Genomic DNA, 19,488 nt, shown 5'->3' with positions numbered 1-19,488 from the left:
AATTAACAACACCCAATTCAATCAATTTCACTTAATCTCAATGAAACCCAAATCTCAACTTATTCCAAACCATCGTTCTCAATTTCAGCTGTTAACAATAACATATCTTTAACGCCCCAGTCATCAACCATGCCATGTTGAACCTCTCGAGGACATAACCTATGCCTTGGCCTCACCCAAAGCCGCCCGCCTCCACTCCCAATAATTCCTCCTCACCCCATCATACTTCTCCCCCAACAACCTCAACGCCGCATCCGCCCTCTCCGCCTCCCCTTTCTCAACCCACACATCGGCCAAAAAATCCAACGCATGCGAGCTCCTCACCTCCTCCCCCTCCCCGTCTCCAAGTTTAACAAACTCCCCCGCAAACCCCTCCTCAGACTTTAACTCCCTCCCCCCCTTCCTCAACACCCCCCTTAGAAAGTTCCACGGACTCTGGTTCTGCGGCGCGAGATAGATCGCGTTTTCCGCGACCCTGATCTCGCGATCGAGTATCTCAGCCGGGATTTTCGGGTCTACCTCCGTCGCCTTCGACCCCTGTGTCGAGTTCCCCGGGTCCGAGAAGACGAGGAAGAACCGGTGCGACCAGGCGGAGTTATTCCTCACATCCTCCTCGATCAACTTCTCCACCGCCCTGAGCTCAGAGGGGTCCTCGCACTGGCTGGGGAATAAATCGAGCTTGCGGACGAGGTATTGGCGATAACTCCAAACATGGTAATTCTTGCTATCCTCCGCGAACATCTGCGTCAGAAACGTCATCTCCGACTCCGCCAGCTCTAGAACCTTCTCGCGCGATGCGGAGATGGTCGGGTACAGGTTATCAATCAGGAGCTGGCGGTGGTGCCAGATCTGGTAGTTCTTCTGGTTGTTGAGGGCGACCTCGTTGAGCCACGCGAGTTCGTCGGAGAGGACGAAGGTGAGCGCGAAGAGCGTGCTGGCGCGGTAGAGCCAGACGGTGTAGTGGGCGGGGTTGAGGCTGATGATGTGGGATGTTAGTGCTAGAGCTCGCGGGGAGTGCTCTTTGGATGCCATGACGGCGCGGAGGTAAGATATAGCTATTACGACGAGTTAGCGGGGTAAAAAGGCTGGGATTGGCACGACATACCTTCCGCGTACTCGTCGGTGTAGGCAATAGCTGCTAATGGGTTCTTCCCATCGTCCTGTGGAATGGGCGTCACATCATCCCAAGTAGGATCCCCCTCATATCTCCCAACCTGCTTTCCCGACTCCATTTTCACAATCTCAGCTCTCCGCTTCTGCTCGTGCAGCCTATCTTCTTCCGTCAAAGGGCGCCTTGTCTCCTCATCCACCTTCTCAAAATCCAAATCCGTAGTCTCCGGCTCCCAGATGCACTTCTTGATATACTCCGCGTCGGCGCTACTGGGCTCCGTACTGGGTTTGTAATGCTGCTTCGCCCACTTCTCTCTAAAGGTCTCACTCTCCCATTTCAGTATCCTCAGTTTCTCCTCGTCGTCCTTCCACGCTTCGTACTGCGGGAGCGTGTAATCCTCGATATTATTTCCCCTCCTGTCTTTGCCTAGCGGGTATGGCTCCGGCAGTGGTTGCTGGATCTTGAGCTGGTCAACGAGCTTGAGAAAGTCCTTTTGGAGTGGTGCGCTCCAGGTCGTGTAGGCCTCGGATTCGAGCAGGGCGAAGGTGGAGTATGCAGTCTTTTCGGCGGCCGTGAGCCCGTCCCAGCCTTTCGTATCGTGGAGAACCTGTAGAGCTCTCGAGGCAAGATATTCAGCACGTCGCTTTTCACCTATAGTCTTGTACTCAGTCGGTTGAGGCTGTTTTGACGCCGCTTGCTTCTCTGTAGAAATTTATACGTTAGAGCTCATAGTCCACGTCATAGGTTGTGCAAATTACGGAAAGGCCAGCCTTGAAAAAGTGCCGTTTCCATAAAAGGACGTGAATATAAGTGGTACTTACGGGATTGTTGCTTGCCCTTGGGAGCCATCGTTGCTGTTGTGGGGGATGGCGGGGTTTATGTAGGAATATTGAGGCGAGGTGAGGGATGTCGCAAAGTAGGTGAGTTTCTCCCTTGCTTGCACGGTAAGGTATTGCACCACTATCGCGGCATACGAGTTTGGACTGTCTACTACTGAACGATGAATAATAGCAAGGGACTCATTCATTAAGCCAAACCTTTCATTTGGCTTGTGGGAACTGTGTATACCTGATGTCGTGAACAAAACCTGATGCTACGACGGGAGTTGATGTCAGCACACCAACGGATGGGACTCATATACACCGTCACAAGTTCGTGCACATCCGTCTAGAAGAAGCCATATCAAGTCATCAGATCACATCACATCCCATGCACACACACAAACATGTACAAAAATCCTATTCATTCTCCCCCCATCACATCGCCACAAGTCCAACAGAAGAAGATCCAACGCACATTGCTCTCCTATCTCCCGAAACCATAACAGTCCTCCCCCTCCAACCATCATCACATAAACGCATCGTGAATAATCCCCCCCTTTCCCTTCCCTTCATTCATCCCTCCTCTCCCACCTCCGTCTTCCTCTTTTTCAGTTGGCTCTCAAATCCCCATTATGTAAAAATACTAACAAAGAAACCAAAAAAGAACATGGTTGATCCTCCCCTTCCGCCAAATCCCTGGCAAAAAAATCAAAGGGGAAAGAATCTCAGTCATGCGCCGGTCGAGATCGTAAGATGACACAAAGCACTATAAAGGAAACAAGGGAATGAAAAGGTTGTAAATAGACACATTAAAATGGGTTGTGGTGGGCGAAAAAAACATTTCATACAACAAGGGGACGACGACCCGCTCTTGAGGGATGAATAATTGTAGGTCCACGTGAAATTATCGCACCCAATGCAACTTGTCTTCCAGCCCGCCATTTTGAAAGGTATTCTTTTATAAATCAACCGGTTCGGAAGTGGGTTCGGTCAATCTCGTCGTTATGGAAGGTTTGAGAGAGTGGATTTTGGGCGGCAGACGTGAAAGGCAATATGCAATTGGTGTGAAAATTTCAGGTGGATTTATTCGCTCGTAAGGGGACGCATGATTGGTATAGTAGCCAAATACAGAGAGACCCAAATGTCGCGTCAGGCGCTGTGTGGGTGGACACCAAGAAACATGCTCAGAACGCAGTAACGCCGTGTGTGTGGATTCGATGTGTGCTTTGATAAAAACGAGATTGGGTATCCGGATGGTTCGTGCGTCTAGATCAGGCCACAGAGGCGAAGGTTCTCCTGGATAATGATGTCTGGGATTGTTAGTAAACGAACATCTAGAGACAGAAATCGGGTGAGAGCGTACCATTTACAGCCGCCATGACGAAGCGGATCTGCGTTGTGTCGGTTGCGCAAGTGAAATGGGTATAAATTTGTTTTGCCTCGTGCTGGTTCAGGCTGACGAATCTGTTCAAGATGTAGTCGCAAGCCGCCGAGTAGTCGTCTCCACCCTCGTAGTCGGGGAAGTAGTTCTTCATTGGCGACACGGTAAGCTTCTCCTTGAAGCGATCGATCTTGTTCAGGAACAGGATGATCGACGTCTTGGTGAACCACCTGGAGTTGCAGATCGAGTCGAACAGGGTGAGAGCCTCCTGCATGCGGTTCACGGTCTCGTCTTCGAAGAGAAGTTGATCGTATTCGGAGATGGCGACCAGGAAGAGAATGGTGGTGACATTCTCGAAGCAATGGATCCACTTCTTACGCTCAGAGCGTTGTCCACCGACGTCGAACATCCTGTATGTGAGCTCGCCAATGATGAATGTGGTCTCCGTAATACCCGTGGTCTTAACACGAGACCTCAGGACATCCTGGTCGTTTGGCATGTAGTCGTGCTGGGCGATGCGCGAGATGTTGTCGAAGTAGCTAAGAATGAAGTCAGTATTGCGATTTGGATATGCCTCAAACGATAGGACGTTTGTAGTCCCATAAGTGTTGTTCGTGCTGGGCGACACAGTTGTACAGGAGTACTTACTATCGTGCGGAATCGTTCAATTGGTACTCCCTGGAGCGCTTGAAGCAGCCCTGGACACCAACATCCTTCCAAAGCGCCTCGATGGCGTTGCCAACCTCCGGAGGCAGGTTGTCACCCTCGATCTGTTGTGGCTGCATGAAAATAGTCTGAACGTGGTATTCGGCGCGCTGGTCGTCGAGTGGCAGCTCGAGCGACTCCATCGCCTCCAGGATGACGCGCATCGACTGGACTGTGTTGCTGAAGATGATCTCCTTGAACGACTCGCGCTCGTCGCGTGAGTAGCCGCCCTCGTGGATGAGCTTCATCTGCTTCAAGATGGTGGACTTTCCGGATTCACCGGCACCTGGAGGGGGTTAGAGGGTTGTGGCACTCCAAGATCGGAGTCGGTGGATGTGACTGACCTAGCAAGAGCATCTTGATCTCATTGCGCTGCATCATCTTGTCTCTCTTCAATTGGTTCTCAATCTCCTCGTTCCGGGCCTTGCCCTCCTTCTCTTCTGTGCTCATACCGCAACCCATCGTGGCTGATGTCCCTTGCGGTGATCACTGTGTTGGTGTTGATGACTGAAGGGAGGATGTTGTCGTGCGATGTGAGTGGGGAAGTTGGGGGCGACAGGAGGTGGTGGCTGTTGACGAGATTGTGTGTTAGTAAGGGGCGACCAAAAGTCTTTGTGATATTATTGTGAGCGTGATGATATATCGCCAAACTCATCCACAGCGTGTGAAGAAGCGCTGGTGACAGAAGTGTACAAGGAAAGAACAAAAGGCGGATGTCCGAAGCAAGCTCCTTGTCGCTTTGTCGCTGGGCAAGCGAAATCAAACACGCCCAGATAGGTAATAGCGACCCGCACTACCCCAGACTAAGGACGCTGAAGGGGAAATTGACGTACCACAAGATTGAAATGGCCGTAGCTGGAGGGGAGAAGGTTGTATAGTTGTTTTTTTCGAAAGGGTAAGCCAAAAGCTGAGTGAGCAAAAGTAGGTTTGAATTGTGTAAGGAGAGAGAGTTTAGGATGGGTGGAAGTGGTAGTGGTGGTAGTGGTTGTGGTGGTGGTGGTAGTAGTGGAAGTGGTGGTGGTGGTAGTGGTAGTGGTGGTAGTAGTAGTTGTGGTAGTAGTGGTAGTGGTGGTAGAAGTGGTTGTGGTGGTGGTGGTAGAAGTGGTTGTGGTGGTGGTGGTGTAGTGGTAGTGGTGGTGGTGGTGTAGTGGTAGTGGTGGTAGTGGTGGTAGTGGTGGTTGGTAGTGGTAGTGGTGGTAGTAGTGGTAGTGGTGGTGGTAGTGGTAGTGTAGTGGTGGTGGTGGTGGTGGTGGTAGTGGTGGTGGTAGTGGTGGTGGTAGTAGTAGTGGTGGTGGTAGTGGTGTAAAGGGTAAAGGGTAAAGGGTAAAGGGTAAAGGGGAGTTTGGATTGGTGGATTGGTGGATTGGTGGACTGGTGGAAAAGGCAAGGGTGGAAAAGGGAAGGGTGGAAGGGAAGAGTGGAAGGGTGGGGAAGGACTAGTGGAGGGTTAGATGTGCCGATAGGACAGGCCCCCCCAAATACGCCCCTCAAACACCCTATTTAGTGACTTGCCATTTGTATGTACCACATCATATACTGTAACAGCAAGTACACCACCACCAACACCCCCAGTCTTTTCTTTCCCCCCCAGTCTCCTCTGCGGCCACTAAACTGACGGGGGGTGTGATGGGGAACGATGGCGATGGTGAAGGGTGAAGGGACGGAGAGGAGAGAGGGCCGAACAGGCACCACTACCAACTACCAACAATAGAATCATGCATCATGGCAGTATTAGTCCGGGTTTATTATTCCGGGTTTCTTGTTTCTTGTTTCTTGTTTCTTGTTTCTTGTTTCTTGTTTCTTGTTTCTTGTTTCTTGTTTCTTGTTTCTTGTTTCTTGTTTCTTGCTTCTTGCCTCTTGTTTCTTGCCTCTTGTTTCTTGTTTCTTGCCTCTTGATCTGAGTACGAAACTGACTTCGGATTCCGTGCTATACCACCAAGATGCTGGTAGACGGTAGTTGAGCAGTAAGGAGGTACTTACTTCGATACAGACAGGCTTACCTCCTCCATCTGCGCGCCTAATACCGCCACGCCCACCACCGCCCAGCGATCTCCAACCAGGATCAGAAAAACAGAAAAACAGAAAAACAGAAAAAGGGGTGAAGTGGGGCAATCATGGCCGTACCAGTATAGCATAGTCCGCAACACAACTGTCTGAACGAGGTCAGGATGCCCTCCCTCCCTCCGACCTCCGACGTGGCTGACGTTGGTGATACTTGGGGGATTTGAGTATCGTAGGGTAGCCTCAGGCCTGTGGCACGTCTGTACGCTGCTGAAGAGAAAGAAAAGCGCTCCTTGCATACCTCCATACAAGGCCGACATTCTGGCCGCGGCCCCCGACTTTCCCACCCCCATCCTCACATACCATGAAAGCCTGTCCCTCCGACCTGGCCCCTGAGAGGGCAGATGTCTGACCCTGTCCTGTCCTCTGCCTTCCTTAATGGAATCCGACCGAGGTGGTTTCCAGGTTTGGGGGGTGGTATCGGAGCCGGGGGGGACGTCACAATAAGAAATAAGATGCGTGATCCACTGTGGGATTTCTAGAATAAGTACTGCGCAGCTCCGCTTGGCGTCTACAGTATTACCAAAATGATGGTATTGATTTAGCTGTCAAACTACTGAGATCACGGTTCGTGCCTTTTCTGAGGAGGGCTATTGGGTGGGAATGCGAGGTTGGGGAAGAGCCCGCAAGTTTTGCTCCTGATTTTGGCTGTGGACCTCCTACACTTCGTGCTTGCTAGTTTGCTGGTGTGCTTCTGGACGACATCTCACAATCCACTGGCAAGTGAAATAACACTGTAGGAAACATGCTCGTTGGGAGTATATTGTTCCTTCATTCTGTTTTCTTTCCCAATATCTATGCCCCAATATGCCCATAAGTATACACTACACATCCTCCCAGAATCGATCACATCGCCATCTTTTCTTTCTCCCTCCCATCTCAATACTCAACACACATACCCTCCACCTCTCCTCTCCGCTCCCGCCCATCCCTTCCCCCTCTAATGACTCAAAGTACTCCTATTCTTACTCTTCCTCCTCTGCAGCGTCGCCCTCCCCTTCCTCGTCCTCAACCTCGACAAAAACCCATGCCTCCTCTTCCTCACAAAATGCGACGGGCTAAACGTATTCCGCGGCCCGCAACGCACTTGAATGCCCACTAGAGAGGGGTGCGTGCTGATTTTGGGAAGGAGGTCGAGGATCTCGCTGCTCGACGCGCTGGTGGTGGTGGTGCTGTCGATGGCGGCGCAGGATACGGAGGTAGGGGCGCGGGTGAGGGCGCGGGGCTGGAGGGAGGGGCGGAGGGGGGTGAGGATGCTGAAGGTTCTGCGGGAGAGTTGGTATATTGAACGGGGTGGAGCTGTGGTATTTGTTGCGGCTCAAGGTGACGGGAGAGTAGGAAGGAAGGGAGGGATAGTAGACGAACCTCGAAGCTTGAGACGCAGCGGATTTAACAGCCCTCACCTGCATAACCGGCTTCAGAGCCGCAGTAACGCCTCTTGAAGAGCGTAGGGAGAACATGGTGTCAATTGACGTGTTGTTGCGCAGACGACGCGGGTGGTGCTGGGCTCGTCGTGGTTGTGCGTCGGCGGCCGTTGCCAAATTCCAATCCGCGCTAGCGGAGTAGGTTCCGCTTCCTCAAATAATTTCTTGAGCCAAAATCATCCGGGCGATTAGAGTTCCAATCCGCCCTCAATTTTTCTACGAGAAGTCCAACGAACAACGTTCTTTCTTTCTAAAGCGGCAATAACTGCGTTGGGACAAACGAACCAAATATACACATATACAGCCGCCCACACACAAAACTCCCAACACCCACACCAAAACCACCACACTCGCCAAAATGTCCACCACCTCCTTCCCCCCCCACCACTCCAAGCCCTCCCACCCCATCTCTCCCTCCCTTGCCCTCACCCACCTAACCACCTACCTCACCGCCGCCAGCACATCCCCCTCCCTCCTCCCCAACGCGACCCTCCAACCCACCGGCCCCATCGCCCCCTCCGACGCAGCCTCCAACCTTACAATCCAGCACCTCCGCCGCGTCGAAGCCGGGCTGAGAGGGGAGTGGTTGGCGCCTACACTTGATCTGGCCGAAGGGGACGCCAATGCCGTTGTCGACGACACAAAGGAGGGGAAGAACGCGGATGAGGAGATGGGAACGGATGGGTGGCAGGATCTGGATGAGTATCAGCGGGAGCAAAGTGTTGGTCTTGGGGAGCTTGGAGGGGAAACGGTGGTAGCGATTGAGGAGGGCGCAGGGGAGGCACTGGAGGTGAAGGTGACGGATGCGGCGGGGCAGAAACAGGATAAGGAGGCGAGGAAGAGGGATAAGAAGGAGAAGGAGAAGGCGCTGAAGAGGGAGAAGGCCGAGAAGGCGAGGAAGGGCGCTAGTGCGTGAGTGTGGTCACGGCTTCATGGGTTGGATACTACATTTGGGGGGTGTTGGGGTGGTCACCAGGGGAGAATGAGAGCGGCGTGAAGGACAACATTTTTTTATTCTCGCTTCAAAGAAGGCGGCGCTTCTCCTTCCTTGCGCCCCTCCTCCTTCTCTATCTGCCCAGTGCGCGCCTGTTTGCTTGCACAGCTTTTACAACCCTTACAACTCGTCGCGTCCGCTCGCCTTCACCGCGCCATCATTCTTCTCATCCACCACGCTCTCACCGCTCTTATCGCCATGCCACCCCAGCGCGCCCAGCCTCTCGCTCAGTATCGGGTGGCTGAAGTGGTACGTGGCGTACATCCAGTCTGCGTCCATGGTGCTCAGGTTCTGGATCTGGAGCTTGATGAGGGACTTTGCGAGCTCGGTGCGGTAGCCGAGCTTCTGCGCGAATTCGTCGGCTTGGAACTCGTAGCGCCGCGAGAGGATGTTCATCAGCAGCTTGATCACGGTGTCCATGGGCGCGAGCGCGTCGGAGAAGAGGATGAAGCCGATGATGATGGGCATTTCGGTGCGGAAGCCGAAGGAGCGGTAGAGGGACTTGTTATTGATGAAGACGGAGAAGAGAGAGAAGATGTAGAAGAAGTGGACCTGGGAATAATTGTTAATATATTTCCACTTTGAGCAATTGTTGTGTTTTGCATGCATACCTGTGAGATCGCGAATAGACGTGTCGTGTGACCAAGGCTCCAGTGGCCGAGCTCGTGTGCGAGAACGGCAACGACCTCCTCGGTTTCACTCTTCCCGATGAGGGTGTCGTAGATGACGATGTGCTTCTTCCACGGCAGGCCGAAGAAGTAGGCGTTGCTGTGGCCGCTTCTCTTGCTTCCATCGATAACGTAGAGCTCCTTGAGAGGGAAGTTGAGGCGCGCTGCCAAGCCTTCGACACCGGTCTTGAGGGCTCCGGGATCCAAAGGCGAGAGCTTGTTAAAGAGTGGCAGGATGGTGATGGGGTAGACGGTGATCATGAAAACCTGGAGGGCGGCTCCGAATAGCCAGAGGTAGTAGAAGAACTGGTTGCCCGTCTTCTGAACGATCTTGAGGAAACCAGCGAGAATAGGAGGGGCGAGGATGAACGCCAGCATCTGAGATTTCAAGATATCGGTAACGAAGACCTTAGGTGTCTGCTTGTTGAAGCCAAATTTCTCCTCCAGGACAAATGTGCTGTAGATCGAAGTAGGTAGCGAAAGAACTTGTTGGATGATGATAAATGTCAGGACGAAGACGATCGAGTGGGAGATCTCGCCGGAGAAGCGGGTGGGTGCAAATTGAATGAGCCATGATCCAGTCAGGGTCCAGAGTTTCGGGAGAATATCGTAGTAGATGAAAGCAGTATTTTGGACTTGGCCGTAGAGAGAAGAGACGAAGCTGAACTGCGCCTTTGCGCGTCCGTATGCCTTCGGGTATGGTTAGCTTGATGATAAATAGCAAGTGGGGTGGAGCTGGCGAACCTGGGATTTATCAAAGACCTCCTGAGAGACCTCGTTGGCGAGAACCTTGGGTGGTCTAGTGTTCTTCAAGACCTGGTATTGACGGAGGGAGAGGAAGCTTTCGAAAAGGTACTGAGCGAGGGAGAAGCCCACTATAAGCTTCTTCCATGGGAAGAGTGGCCTATCCAAGAAATGTGCCAGGCGCTATAATTTATTAGCATGGCTCATCAGAGTCAGTTGCGTGGGCGACAGAGCATACCTGTAGAATATCCATCTTGACAGTGTAGTGATGATGGAAGGAGGGTGCACCTTTCCTTGTATCAAGCTTAACCCAGGCGCGTCGGTGGCGGGACGCCAACATGTCCTCTACGGCTCAGTGGCGCCAAACGGCGTTTACCGAGGCGCCTTGCTTGGTTGGTCTTAAAGCCGAGTCTCGTACCTGAAACCCAAAAAATACATTTATTTAAGCTTGCTATTAAGGAATATGGAGTAAAAAATTCATCCCGTGTCCATCAGTCGCCTCCTAGGCATACCAACTCTACAACAGGTTCTTTCCACTGCGGGTGGTATCGTAATGTGCTCCTAGACATTTTCCATAGCTTCGTCTGCAAGTCGTAGGCTGGCTTTCTCTGGCTCGAAGGCCAGTTAACAAATATCCTGTCGCTGGTGTCGGACTTCTTCTCCAGCGAATCCCTCATCACTACAACTAGTGTCTTCAACCCTTCAAATGGAATGAGTCCTTCCATAACCCCCCTTACGTGCTCAACCTCTGGCCACTCGTATATGTCAATAGCTAGAGTCTGGATTTTGGCCCTGTCGATCTCGGACAAAGATGCGGCAAGCAACGACAGTGTTCCCGCCATACCAGCCATTTTGCAGTGAACGGTAGATGGGGCCGCGAACTGATGGTCGTTGCTGAAGTAGAGGATATCTCGTTCTGGCAAGAGATACAGTTGGTTCTGCGTCGGCCCATCTTTATGGAAGGAAATACTGTTTGAGAGGGCCCTATAGGCCCTAGAAGCCTCGTGTCTTGATTCTTGATTGATGCGAAGGACGATCGAAGGGCGCGATTTAGGGATAATCGCACCGTTGAGCAGGCTGAGCTCGACGATGGAATTGCACTCGAAAAGGGCAGTTTGCCATATTTTGGCCCTGAGTTCCGCCGGGAGGAGGGGGAAAAGCGTGAACTGCGGAGGAGAGTCGGCGGGCATGTTGGTGGGTGTGTCGGCGGGCATGTCGGCGGGCATGTCGGCGGGCATGAAACGGCTTCAGGGGGTGGAACTGTCACGGGATGGATAACTCGTTATGCCGTCCTCGCCGATGTTATGCAATATGTGTAACAATGAACAATTCATTTTTCACGATGGTGCATGCGACACACATGCCGGCGTGGCTTGTTCAGTACTTGGGAGTACTCGTACTTTGGGTCAATAATTGTTAAACGTGCAATGATCGTCTTCCCCCTTGTAGAAGTATAGTCCAATAAAAACCCGAGTAATGTTATGCTGCTTTACCACTCGTACGTACGTGACGCGTTATATAGATTGTTATTCCTCGCAACTTTTTAAAACAGCGACGAGGTGGAACTACGTACATGGATCCCCTGTTAACAATTATTGACCCAAAGTACGAGTAAGTCTAGAGAGTAGAGAGACACTATTAGAGCGATTCAGCAGGTGTTAGACACCTCATTCGACAGTCCTGTATGTAGTTAGTGTAGAAAATTTGACCAGGAACCCTGTATAAACCCTGTACAAACCCTGCTCACCGTGAACCCCACTATTTCCTAAATAGGAAGTAAGACTGTTAGCGTCAGACAGTTATCTGTTCAAGGCTAACAGCCAGCCAGATTCCTATTGTAGTTAGAATATAAGTTAGTAATCACCTTGGATAGACGTCATGTAATTGTAAGGCGAATACAGTAGTATAGCAGTATCTACATACGTCACTCTATATAAGTGATAATGGCCTCGAAGCCGCTCGAATTCCTGGCTTATGAGCCCCAATCCTTACCCCAAAGACATCGCCAATACTCTACCTTCGAAGAAGATGGCAGAGCAAGCCCTGCTCTGCCTATCCAGCCTACGATTGAGGGGCAAATCGAAGCCGAAACACCAGAAGTATCGCAGCTCTCAACCCAGCAGCGTATAGAAAGCTGCGATCCTCAAGGCTCTCCAACTAAGATTGCCCCTTTGACGAAGGCTGAAGTGCTGGTCCTATTCCGGCTTGCAAATCGAGATGCCGAAGCATATAGACCAGGTAGCAAGACTGGGTTTTGGTCCCATCTTCAAGAGGACTTTGCAAAGGAAACCGGCAAGCAGCATAAGAGCCTTCACCGAGTATTACGCCGGGAAACTGAAAGGAGGAGGGCATACCTTGACAGTCTTGGGACTGGTCAGCCAGACAGCGAGAGCGAATTGACTGTCCAGATTGATAACTGGATTGACGTTGTTGGTGAGGAGGAGCGACTTAATAAGGAGCGAAGTGAGGCAGCAAATACTGTTCTCACTTCGTCACAGCGGGCGCAGGATATCCGGGACTCACTCTCTGTAGCCCTTGCGGCAAAGAGGAAATACCAGAGGAATCCTCCAAAAAGTCGTGATAAGTCTATTGGCCAAAGAGCGCGGGAGCTCTCAGGCTTTGACGTAGACGATGACGAAGAGCTACAAAGTGATAACTGTGAGGACATCAGCTCTATCAACTTGTCTCCTTTTGAAACCTCAACGCCAGTTTATCAAAGCACTTCTTCCGCTCGTGGCCAGTCAGTCAGTCAAGGAAGAAGCCGCAAGAAGCGCCTGCGAATATCTTCCCCTTCCTATAATCAAATGATCCTAGACGAGCGTTTGAATATACAGGGTGAAGACCGGACGTCGACTAGTATTGAGTCATTAGTTGAGCTTTTAAAAGCCCGATATACTCAACGTAATATAGACCGGCAGGATAGACAGCAGGAAAGTGAGAACGGAGGACTTAATACGAGTAGTATTGAGTTGCAATTTCAGCAAGTTGATTACCAGATCCGGGAGCTTCAGGAAGGCCAGGAAGAAATCAAAAAAGGCCAGTCAACGATGATATCGTTACTTGAGCAAGCGCTTCATGGGCCTATCCGGCGAAGCATCCCAGTTGAGAGCTCACAGCACAATGGGATCAACGAAGTAGAGCAAGTAATTAGTATATATCGTAGCTAGCTATTATAACAAAGATACTCCTCTACTGTTGGTGGTGGTATGTAATGGTGGGTGCACCAGATGTGAGAATCTAGCCAACCAAGGAAGGGGTGATTTTACTAAGACAACACACTGTCTTAGAAAACAGAGCCAAAGGGTCGTAGCTTAGACTATTCCACAATGCAGCAATCAGGTGTATGATGTAGTGGAGTGGTTTAGACAAGTTGTAACAAATGTTTGAGTCTGAGAACTCGGGGATAAGTCAGAGGTTAGCACCTCACTGACTTTTCAGAAACAAGGAGTAACAAGATCAATGCTTGGAAGCTTGGAAAAGACGTGGAAGTATGTGATAGTCGATTTACTGTATTGTCTGCTTGCCCTTTCTTCAGGAAAGGGCAATCCTATTTATGCTAAAGGAGTGTAGTTCTCTTATTTTCCAAGACTTTCCATGACTAACCAGGCTTGGTAGCTGTAGTCGACGTAAGAGAATCCCATAGAACCATCTGCTAGGTTCCTAGCCTATAGGAAGTGAAAGGAGGTCCAAGGCCAGAGTACCCCTATAGACAAATTATGTCATAACTTAACCAATCTTGTGGGTAACTAAGGAGCAATGACGTGTACTAAATCATAGATGGTTGTAGAAGCTTTTGGAGCTATCGTTCATGTTCCTAGGCCTCCAGTTGATAGAGATATGTCATGTGTAGTATTAGCCCAGTAACTAAGGTGTCATACTGACATTCGTTGCACTCAGTTTGCTATCAAACTCAAGAGCAAACTTAGAAATCTTCTCCTCAAACCTACAAGTCACTATACATATTTTGGCTTGTCACACCAACAACAAGAGCAATACTACTCAACGATTGCTACAACCCTCTATGATTCATTACACGTCATTGCTCCTTAGTTACTGGGCCGATATGACCACATAGCATATCTCTACAACCTGTCACAGTTCACCAAGGCATAGGGCGCCAGTTGGGTATTATGAATTAAACTCAATCTAGAGAAGAAAGGAAAGAGAAGAGGAGCACTCGAGCAGTGGCTCGATCTATATATAGCTATGTTGTTGTGGAGTGAATTCTCTTTAGTGAGACCAGTTCTGAGAATTCACTCCACAACTGAAAACTTCGCTCCAACCCCGGAAAGCTCCCCACACCCCTGAACCCCCACTCGAGCTGCAAGGCGCACTTGATATCGTAACACCCAGTGCCACCCGTATTCACCAAATATAAATAGGAGGACGTAATGGAGAGGCATATAAGAAGCATGGGTAACATGAACCCTTGATAACTGGCGCCGCCCACCTAGGGTGTTACGGAGGGCTAAAACCAAGTCTCGCGGTCCAGCTCCTCCTAGCTCATCTGGAATAATAGCCGCAATATCATCACAGGTTGGTAGGTTCTCATGGCGCTTATCAGCCCCGCTCTCAACTATCAGCCTCATTTGCGGGTTGAGTATAACGCGGAAAGGGGTATTTGCGTCCGTAACAGCCGCAAGGTGCTCCCTAGCTGTCTTATAGATCGCGATGAATGGATTATGGTCGGTAAGCAACTGTAGGAGCTGCATAAGGATCGTAGTATCAAGCTGCGGGTGCTGTTTACAGCGGGCCTCTGTTGCATACGATGGGTCGTAGAAGAAGAGCTGAGCAAAAGCGGGCGTTTCCTGGGTCGTTGGCTGTAGCGGCCCCTGATAATGGAATAACTCGCTATGGATTTGAAAGCTCTGTATACCACCGTTCTGCTGAATGCGCGAATCGCGAGTGTAGCTAACCGATGTAAAAGCTAAGGCGTTGTTGTACTCACGGATCTCCTTACGGAAGCCTCTTCCAAGCGGATTTTGGTCCGTAAACAGCTTTCTTAAATATAAGGGGGGCCTCCGTAAGGCTGGTAAGTTAACGTCCCCCTTTTTACAGCAGCTCTCGTACTGTTTATCCTGTGTAGCCTCCTCGACCCAGTGTAGCGCCGTACAGTATTCACACTCATGGTTAAGCTGGCCAAGGTCGTGCGCGGCAGCCGTAACGAACTGAGAGAGGAAACCAGGTGGCTTAGTAGGGCGAGGCGGAATATGGTCATCCGTAGGCGTAGACTGCGTACCGTGTGGAGCAATAGGGCGTGCTGGTAGGGATGTAGGAGGCTGCCGTCGAGGACGACCGCGGCCGCGGCGTTGCGGCAGAGCGTCCGTAGGAACCTATATAAGGGCAGTAAGCTAGCAGCCACACAATATAAGGGGCAATTATACTGTAGGTGGTGAAGCCCTACTATTTGGCTGGACTCTACGGCGAGAAGTTCGAGAATTAGAGCAGAGAGAGCAGGTTGCGTACCGGCGACCAAGGCGATTCGTCCGAAAGAGCGTTGACTCCCGGAACGTACCACAGTGAGAACACCGAATTGGAGGCGATGAACTCATATCACATAAAACCACGAAAGTAAGGACAGTAATATGTATTTGTGGCTAGATTTAGGGGGTATAACCATATTAGAATAGTTACGGTAACGTTTACGGTAAGCTACGGACAGCTGGCTTAACCCATAAAACCAAGGGGTAAAGCGGAGAGTAGAAGAAAACCCTGCACCGTAGGCCTAGAGAGGTAAGAAGTGGGCCTAAGAAAGACATTAACCAATCACGAATTTTGCCATTTTGTAGCCAATCAAAGCTGCAAGGGTTCGGTATAATGTAATATGTTATAGATAATTACTTAGGCCATGTGATTCTAACATCATGTGATAATCATGCTTATGTAATATTTGACTATTCGAATAACGTATTCCACCAGTAAGCCGGTAACACCCGTAAGCCGGTAATCGCATCGAAAATCAACCCACAAACCATCCGTAAACCTGTAAACTATACAATATGTCTCAACATCAGAGCTCTCAGTTAGCTTCAAAAGAAGGGAGAATACTCCTAGCTATTCAAGCCTTCCGTAAAGGCCAATTTAAGAGCCTTAGAGCCGCTACGAAGGTGTACGGAGTACCTTATTCAACTGCTAGCGATCGTCTTCACGGTCGCGCTCCGAAGACCGAGTTACGATCCGTACACCGCAAACTCACAGAGACTGAGGAATCTAGCCTTATAAATTGGATCCTATCAATGGATGAGTGTGGTCTAGCACCTCGAGTTAATACCGTACGACAAATGGCCAATTTACTCCTTGAAAGACGCGACAAACGGAGCTCGACTTTAACGGCTACGGACCATCAAGATCTTACAGTTGGCCAGAATTGGGTCTATAAGTTCGTACGACGTCACGAAACCTTACAATCACGATTTAATCGTAAATATGACTATCAGCGAGCGAAATGTGAAGATCCTACTATCATTCGAGCCTGGTTTCAACTTGTGGAGAATATACGGGCGAAATATGGGATTACGGATGATGATATATATAACTTCGATGAAACGGGATTCCAGATGGGAGTGATCACAACCGCAAGAGTGGTTTGCGGGTCTGAAAGAGCTGGAAAGCCAGTTACTCTCCAGCCAGGGAATCGGGAGTGGGTAACAGTTATTGAGGGCATTTGCACAGATGGTTGGAGCACGCCTCCAATGGTGATATTCGAAGGGAAGCTTCATCAATCCACTTGGTACACTAAGTCTCTTCCACCGAATTGGATGATTGGTGTTAGTGAAAACGGTTGGACGAACGATACCCTTGGCTTTACATGGCTTACGGAGGTATTTGAGAAGCATACAAGAGATCGTACGAAAGGAGTATACAGACTCCTAATTCTAGATGGTCATGGAAGCCACAGTACTCCTGAATTCGACTTATTCTGCAAGGAACACTCAATTATTACGCTTTGTATGCCGCCGCATTCGTCACACCTATTACAGCCTTTAGATGTTGGTTGCTTTGCAGCTGTAAAACGGATTTACGGACGGCAGATTGAAAACCTTATGCGTAATGGTCTTAACCATATCGACAAGCCCGACTTCCTTAGAGCTTATTTAAGTACTCGACTAGAGGCTCTAAATACAAACAATATTCGAAATAGCTTCATGGCTGCTGGGCTTGTTCCGTACAATCCAAGTTACGTACTTGAAAAGCTTCATATTACTTTACGGACACCAACTCCACCTATAAACCATCCGCAAAGCTCTCCTTGGAACCCTGAGACTCCGCATAATATTCGAGAGCTTGAGCGTCAAACACAAACGATTAAGGAGTACATTCAACGTCGTACGCATAGTCCACCAAGTCCTACAGAGGTTGCACTTAATCAACTAGTCAAGGGTTGTCAAATGGCTATGCATAGTGCTGTGCTTCTTACGGAGGAGAACCGCCAATTACGGGCCGAAAACGAGAGGCAGAAGAAGAAGAGAGTAAAGCGGAGGTCATATATAGCTACAGGAGGAGTTCTTACAGTTCAAGAAGGGTTGAATCGCTCCCAAATGGTTGATATTCAGCATGTTGAGGAGCTAACGAGCATTCTGCAAGAGCCACGAATACGCGCACCCCCTAGGTGCAGTATATGTTCATCACTTGAGCATAATGCTCGAGTATGCCCTCAGAAGCTTAATTGTAATTAATTCAATTCCAAAGTAATCAATTCAATTCAATTCAATTCATTTTGTAATTTACGGATGGTTTGTGGGTTGATTTTCGACGCGATTACCGGCTTACGCGTGTTACCGGCTTACTGGTGGAATACGTTAACTAACGTAATTGATAAGTAAGCGGTCCATACAAGTAGGCGGTCCACATCCCACCAAAACCACCACTTTACAGACCAATTATTCAACAACCAATTAAAATTATTATTATTAAATTAAACTAAGAAGAAATAACTCGTTCCAGGCACGTACGGGCCGTATGTTAAGAGACCTGCAAACACTACACATCCGTGGCGCACGGATCCGTCGCTCCTCAACCCCACCCATAGATTGCTCTACGGGCTTGATATTTGTAGTTACGGAGGTGTTGTTCATAAGTTTTGTGAGTGGGTCATGAGATGACCGGGGGTTGGGCATGGGTTGGAGCATGGGTACGCGTAGGCTTGTTTGTACCTTTTTAACGCGTCAAAATTCCTACTATTGTATTTTATATGTAGGAAATTCATACTCTTTCAATAACTACAATGCCTCATCTTACTCGCGATGAGCGGCTTCGTTGCGCACTACTACGCTCCCTAGATTGGGAGTTCCAAAAAATTGCAGCCTATATTGGCTGCACGGAACGGCAGGCTTGGTATGCTTGCCAGGGCCCTCCAACTCTGAAGAAGCATTCGGGTAGGCCACTTATCCTATCCGATGAGCAAGTTCAAGAGGTTATTGAGTTTATAGCCTCATCTCGCACGAATAGGCGTATGCCATATACAAATATAATACGCATTCTTAATATTCCATGCTCACGGCTTGTCCTAACCCGCGCTCTGTCTGTGAGAGGCTATAATTGACGTAAGTATCTGTCATACTGACATTCATTGCACTCAGTTTGCTATCAAACTCAAGAGCAAACTTAGAAATCTCCTCCTCAAACCTACAAGTCACCATACATATCTTGGCTTATCAACCAACAACAGAAGCAATACTACTCAACGATTGCTGCAAACTCTTCTACTACATCTGTTTATGCTACATACATCACGGCATATCATTTGGACACTCATTGAACAAGTTATTAAGAAAATCTCCTCCTTAAGGGGGTGGGCCAATACTACCACATGGCATATCTCTACCAACTAGAGGCCTAGGAACATGAACGATAGCTCCAAAAGCTTCTACAACCCTCTATGATTCATTACACGTCATCGCTCCTTAGTTACCCACAAGATTGGTTAAGTTATGACATAATTTGTCTATAGGTACTCTGACCTTGGACCTCCTTTTCACTTCCTATAGGCTAGGAACCCAAGAGATGGTTCTATGGGATTCTCTTACGTTCACTACATGATTAGCAAGCTAGTTGTGGGTCGCACTTGATTTCTAATACATTTACCAAGCCTGGTTAGTCATGGAAAGTCATGGAAAATGAGAGAACTACACTCCTTTGGCATAAATAGGATTGCCCTTTCCTTAAGAAAGGGCAAGCAGGCAATACAGTAAATCGACTAGCACATACTTCTACGTCTTTTCCAAGCTTCCAAGCATTGATCTTGTTATTCTCTGTTTTTTGAAAAGTCAGTGAGGTGCTAACCTCTGACTTACCCCTGAGTTCTCAGACTCAACATTTGTTGCAACTTGTCTAAACCACTTCACCACATCATACACCTGATTGCTGCGTTGTGGAATAGTCTAAGCTACGACCCTTTGGCTCTGTTTCCTAAGACAGTGTGTTGTCTTAGTAAATTCATCCCTTCCTTGGGTGGCTAGATTCTCATATCTGGTGCACCCACCATTACACCTTGCCTGCTTCAAGCTTCAACTATTTCTATAGCAGCACTTCGATACTACAATGGAGGACGACCAAGCTCCTACAACTACTGCTGAACAG

General features: G+C 49.4%; 6 protein-coding genes across 6 annotated transcripts; 1 reads left to right on the top strand and 5 right to left on the bottom strand.

The window, feature by feature from the left end:
* Window positions 1-10: 10 nt before the first annotated feature.
* RAM2 (CAAX geranylgeranyltransferase alpha subunit) lies at window positions 11-2,184 on the bottom strand. The gene is made up of 3 exons (XM_024466641.1): window positions 1,933-2,184; window positions 1,106-1,813; window positions 11-1,055 (listed from the first exon to the last, which is right to left on the bottom strand). The coding sequence occupies exons 1-3, from the start codon at window positions 1,958-1,960 to the stop codon at window positions 160-162; spliced, it is 1,632 nt and encodes a 543-aa protein (XP_024325340.1). The 5' UTR covers window positions 1,961-2,184; the 3' UTR covers window positions 11-159.
* A 138-nt stretch (window positions 2,185-2,322) lies between these two features.
* On the bottom strand, window positions 2,323-4,850 carry GPA1 (guanine nucleotide-binding protein subunit alpha). Its single transcript, XM_024466640.1, has 4 exons — window positions 4,363-4,850; window positions 3,962-4,304; window positions 3,296-3,852; window positions 2,323-3,242 (listed from the first exon to the last, which is right to left on the bottom strand). The coding sequence occupies exons 1-4, from the start codon at window positions 4,478-4,480 to the stop codon at window positions 3,199-3,201; spliced, it is 1,062 nt and encodes a 353-aa protein (XP_024325337.1). The 5' UTR covers window positions 4,481-4,850; the 3' UTR covers window positions 2,323-3,198.
* Window positions 4,851-5,490: 640 nt separating this feature from the next.
* On the bottom strand, window positions 5,491-7,569 carry VC83_02990 (uncharacterized protein). Its single transcript, XM_024466639.1, has 2 exons — window positions 7,445-7,569; window positions 5,491-7,344 (listed from the first exon to the last, which is right to left on the bottom strand). The coding sequence occupies exons 1-2, from the start codon at window positions 7,537-7,539 to the stop codon at window positions 7,020-7,022; spliced, it is 420 nt and encodes a 139-aa protein (XP_024325338.1). The 5' UTR covers window positions 7,540-7,569; the 3' UTR covers window positions 5,491-7,019.
* Window positions 7,570-8,419, top strand: VC83_02989 (uncharacterized protein; the record flags this gene model as incomplete). The annotated part of the gene is made up of 1 exon (XM_024466638.1): window positions 7,570-8,419. The coding sequence occupies exon 1, from the start codon at window positions 7,862-7,864 to the stop codon at window positions 8,417-8,419; it is 558 nt and encodes a 185-aa protein (XP_024325559.1). The 5' UTR covers window positions 7,570-7,861.
* VC83_02988 (uncharacterized protein) lies at window positions 7,904-10,207 on the bottom strand. Its single transcript, XM_024466637.1, has 4 exons — window positions 10,148-10,207; window positions 9,910-10,092; window positions 9,109-9,855; window positions 7,904-9,049 (listed from the first exon to the last, which is right to left on the bottom strand). Exons 1-4 carry the CDS (start codon window positions 10,160-10,162, stop codon window positions 8,618-8,620), a joined length of 1,377 nt encoding a protein of 458 aa, XP_024325558.1. The 5' UTR covers window positions 10,163-10,207; the 3' UTR covers window positions 7,904-8,617.
* Window positions 10,208-11,485, bottom strand: VC83_02987 (uncharacterized protein). The gene has a single exon (XM_024466636.1). The coding sequence runs from the start codon at window positions 11,145-11,147 to the stop codon at window positions 10,401-10,403; it is 747 nt and encodes a 248-aa protein (XP_024325555.1). The 5' UTR covers window positions 11,148-11,485; the 3' UTR covers window positions 10,208-10,400.
* Between the last annotated feature and the right edge of the window lie 8,003 nt (window positions 11,486-19,488).

The sequence above is a fragment of the Pseudogymnoascus destructans genome, assembly GCF_001641265.1.
Source record: "Pseudogymnoascus destructans isolate 20631-21 unplaced genomic scaffold scaffold_7, whole genome shotgun sequence".
NCBI classification, from domain to species: Eukaryota; Fungi; Ascomycota; class Leotiomycetes; order Thelebolales; family Thelebolaceae; genus Pseudogymnoascus; species Pseudogymnoascus destructans.
This window is presented reverse-complemented; position numbering and strand designations above follow the sequence as displayed.